The 4864-nt window shown below is 34.2% G+C and overlaps 1 protein-coding gene across 1 annotated transcript; it reads right to left on the bottom strand.

Annotated features, from left to right (window-relative positions):
- Positions 1-1769: 1769 nt before the first annotated feature.
- LOC147407386 (S-adenosyl-methionine 4-1-methyl-2-pyrrolidinyl-3-oxobutanic acid methyltransferase-like) lies at positions 1770-3691 on the bottom strand. Its single transcript, XM_086432835.1, has 3 exons — positions 3156-3691; positions 2396-3073; positions 1770-2275 (listed from the first exon to the last, which is right to left on the bottom strand). Exons 1-3 carry the CDS (start codon positions 3303-3305, stop codon positions 1919-1921), a joined length of 1185 nt encoding a protein of 394 aa, XP_086288961.1. The 5' UTR covers positions 3306-3691; the 3' UTR covers positions 1770-1918.
- Between the last annotated feature and the right edge of the window lie 1173 nt (positions 3692-4864).

The raw sequence follows: 4864 nt of genomic DNA, 5'->3' as shown, positions 1-4864 counted from the left end.
CAAAGTCTAAACGAACGAATTTGCTGAAATGTGACAAAATACATGGCAAATTGTGGTTCGTGAAGATTTTGATGTTTCCATTCAAAAATGGGTCCCACCGCATTATTGTGACCCCAAACCCTGAGATTTCTATAAGTGTGATTAGGCCTTGTACTTACGACTTCTCTCCATTTAAGCACTCCGTGAAGTCTTCTGCCATTTTTCCTACATCATTCCAAGTAACCACCAAAAGTTGGAGGAGAATCTCTTTATTTAGAGCAACTAAGAGTTATTATTTTCTTTAAAAATGAGTTTTAAGAAAATTTGACTTTAAAAATAATGAACGATGGCGACTTCAAATTTTAATTAGTGTGGATTATTCATAGGCGAAAACCATATAGCACACCTTTATCACTATCGATATGTTTAAGAAGAAGAAGACTTATCTTCATCATTGTTGTTATCATCTGTTTGGAAAATGATCATATTCCTTGTTTGCTACAAAAAAAGATCCAAAATGTTTATTTCTTTGTTCGTTTTTGTTCCACAACACGTAATATTAAAAAAATAAAACAATTAATTAGCAAAAATTAAGTTTTGAAACTGAAAAGGTGCATTGTCAACTTAAATTAATAGAAGACACAACAGCCACCGTCCATTGATTTAAGAGTCATGTTGGGTTGACATTGGATTTACTACAGTTTTAGCATTTCTGATGTGGAGGTGCACACATAATCGTTAGATATGAGTAAACACATCTAGGGTTATGCGCACACCTCCACATTAGAAATGTAAAAACCGCAGTAAATCCAATTTCGCTCCAGCATTAGTTTTATTTAAATCGTTACATTTGGAGAAGGAGATAATAACAAAACAATGAAATAAAATCGATACCACCATCATCCATTCCTACATCATTCTAGGTAACCATTTAGTAATCCCAATTCCCAACAGTGGTAAGCAGCACATAGTGCGTCAAATTAATTAACCATTTTTTTCATGATGAACACATGTGGTCCCTATAAAAGAATGAGATATTATTGATTCTCTTTGATAACAATTACAGCAACCCTAATAAGATTTTATAGAAATCAAATCATATATAGAGATAAACTCTATTTATAATAAATCTCAACCAAATCAAACTAACCTTATTTTAATCTCAATAGATATGATATGGTGTACCGTAGTACACCATATTACAATGCAATATAACTAATTACTCCAATACCCTCTCGCAATTGCATGTTCTTTTGAATAAGAAATGCGTAATTGGTTAATATCAAATTCCTTGATATAACAATTATTAAATGCTTGATATCGCTAACGAGTATCCATCGTACTTTCAGTGGTCATTGACTATCTATGAAGTCATCACTATCGCATCCCGCTCGTCATGAAGTCTGTCGGAGCTGGTGTTCACTAAATTAGATCATATGATCTCTCCCAAAAGCATTTGATTGGATAACATGACTTGATAATTATATTTTGATCGAGATTATAAATTACAAAAAATGAAGACTATCAAGGAGTTGGAAATTGTAGAATAGGAATTAGAGATTTTATTCATGAAAAAAAAAATCTAATGAATGGCAGCCTGTCGACAGTGTTGTCACCGTCGACAATAAAAGATAGATTCGCTAGATCGATCTTTCAAAATAGACTATGCTTTAATACCATATAGAAGAATGAGATATTATTGATTCTTTTTTATAATAATTATAATAACCCTAATAGGATTTTATAGAAACCAAATCATATATAGAGATAAACTCTATTCATAATAAATCTCAACCAAATCAAACTAACCTTATCTTAATCTCAATAGATATGATATGGTGTACCGTAGTACATCATATTACAATGCAATATAATTAATTACTCCAATAGTCCCATCTATAGTTCCAATTGAATTGATCAAGCACCCAAAGGATCTTCATTATTTCTTTATCATAGAGACGACTTGATTAATGCTCTTGGATTCCTCTTTCGTTAAGAGGTCGGCGGCCTTATATGTGAACCTACCAAACAAATCATCCAAAATTGACTCTCCAAAATGACTGACCAGAATTGGTTCAACCGCGGCTCTTAGGGCCATCGATATCTTTTGCCCTCTACTGATGAATTTATCAATCACACGATCATCTTCCATGTTTCCATTCCAATTGACTTCGAAAGTATTAAGCCGATGGAGCTTAAATGATCCTTCAGCCTCAATTAAGTTCCTTATTTCTTTAGCAGAAGGTGCATAATATGGCACATTGAAGGAGTCCAATTTTGCCTCATCCACAAGTCCCTACATAGAATTAAGCTGATTTATATACCTATATATATATATACATATATAAGAGATAAATCAATGAGTTAACAGTACTAGGACGACATAAAATAGGTAACAATTAATTAATTAAGGTACCTCTATGACCATGTCATTGAGCGCGGACGCTAACAACTTGAAAGGTGTGCAATTTTCATCATTTGAGGGATCATCACTTTTCCTACTCATAAATGTCAGGACCATTCTCCCTCCAGGAATTATTTCTTCAGATCGTAATCTAAGAAACAACGAGAAGTCCCACTGGAATTGCTTCAAGTAGGACTTAAGAACACTAGGAGGGCTCGTTTTTGCTAAGTAAATGTCCCCCTTGTTCAATGGAGTGCCTTCATCAGTTTCAAGCCCTTGAGGAACCCGAGAAAGCCAATGAAGACTATAAGAAGAGTGAACAAAGTGTAGTGATTTGCTTGGAAATAACCTCCCATAAAAAGAACCGGGCATTCCAGTTATGAAACACAGATCGAACTCATCACCTTTCTCTTTCTTGAGTTTTTCATAGAAAGTAGGCAATGACTTGAAGATGGTGTTGAAATCGTTTCCTGGAAGATCATTTAGGAACACATGGAATTCAGGTGTCGGACGATTCAAATGGTGGCTTATAATGTCAGTGGTATCTATAATCTCCGAGATCAACAATAGGGTGTTGGGTCCTGAAGAGCAACCTAAGTCTGCAATCTTCAAACACTGAGGGAGGGTGGAGCTGTAGAGATTCAGTATGGCCTCTTCTATGATGGGTTTCGCCTTGTCTATCACTGTTCTCTGTAAAGAAACAAAATGATGCAAATCATTAATTGAGGTAAAAATGTGTGTGTGTGTGTGAGAGAGAGAGAAGAGGAGATACTTGAAGTATGGAGTTATTAGCATAGCTGGTTTCTCTTTCTCCTCCATTCATGTGAAGAACTTGTTGCACATCCATGGCTAGCTTTCGCTTATTCCCCTTTAGAGTTTCTTGATCGATCTCCTTATAGAATTGAGAGTCTAGAGAGACCATGCAGATATCTACATAATAAAAGAGGGAGGTTATCTCCTGTTTTATCTCAATCTTTGTATCTCCAAACCCACCCTACAGATAGTTTTTATTTTGGTTTTTTATGATAATTTTCCCTCCATTTTATTGTGGTCCTCACTCATCGTTGCCTTTCCTACTCTCCATTTCCAAAAGACTAATGATTTTGTAATTCAATCTGACACCGACTTGTCATGCCCAAAGAACCGTAGTTTCTTTCGCTCGGGATACACAACTGCACCTTTGGGAGACACAAACGTAGATGGCAGGTTGGTCAGGTCAATTGTGTATTCTGAGGGACAGAATCTACGATTCTTTACCCATGCCACGTTGGTGAGTTTTTGAGTCACCCTGTCTGGTTGAGTTACAAAATCAACTCTTTCCAAAATACCTCACCGTCCTTACCTCACCCTTTAAATAGAAGAATATCTACTTTATTATCGTCCTTGCCCTTTCCTATTCTATACTTTTAGGTTTTTGAGTGTCCTTTTTTGGGAAGCAGATCCTCAGTAGCACACTTTCAACAGTTGAAAGAGCATCACATCAACGATAAAATTAGATCTCACAATTAAAATTTGGGGGAATTCATTAGCCGTTCATTTTTAAAGACATAGATCTTCATTAAAAAAAAAATGTATTTTTTGAATTTTTTAAAATCAGATCTAAGTCATGATCACAAGTGAGATATTAATTTTTTTATTTTATTTTAATAGCTCTCTCTCAATCAATTAAAGTGAGCTACAGGATTGCTACACGAATCGTGTGCTATAGAGGATCTGCTTCCCTTTTTTGGGGGGGAGGGGGGAATTACTTAAAAGACCCTGGTGGAGGAGGGACTTGTTTTAAATAATCCCTAAGTTTTGGGAGATCTCTTAATAGTTCATTTAGTAATTTTTTCTTTTCTTCTTAGTCCCTTGACCACATCTCACGTTGTAATGTTTTGAAATATCTGAACTACCCTTTTTCTCATCTTCTTCACATAATTAGGTTTTCCATTGATGATAGTGACCATTTCCATTGACGAAAAAGTTAAAATTCTAAAATTTTATATCTGAGTGCCCATTTGAATCTATGATATATATGCATTTTTGGTATTTCAAGAAGATTTACTTAATTTCAAATTCAAAAAAATAAAAATAAATATGTATCTAGATCATATTTACGGTGTCGACTTAACCACTTTTTATTGTTGAGCTCACCACTTAGTGTCAAGTTCACAACTTTTTATTATTAAGTTCAACATTTTTATTGTCGAGCTCATCCCTTTTTATTATTAAGTTCAACAGTAATTATACATGACTTAGAAGTGTCAATTGCATCAATAATTATCATCAAACTCAAAATATTAATATCAATTATTGATGAATTCGATGATAATCATTGATGAACTTGATGCTTTTAAATCACGTTTAATTACTTTTAAACTCAACAATAAAAATTCGTGAACTTGACAATAAAAATGTTGAACTCAACAATAAGAAGTGGTGAACTCGACACTAAGTGTTGAGTTCAACAATAAAAATATTTGTACTAGACAATAAAAA

Source organism: Akebia trifoliata, chromosome 3, assembly GCF_017979445.1.
Source record: "Akebia trifoliata isolate Shusen 1 chromosome 3, ASM1797944v1, whole genome shotgun sequence".
Taxonomy (NCBI): domain Eukaryota; kingdom Viridiplantae; phylum Streptophyta; class Magnoliopsida; order Ranunculales; family Lardizabalaceae; genus Akebia; species Akebia trifoliata.
This window is presented reverse-complemented; position numbering and strand designations above follow the sequence as displayed.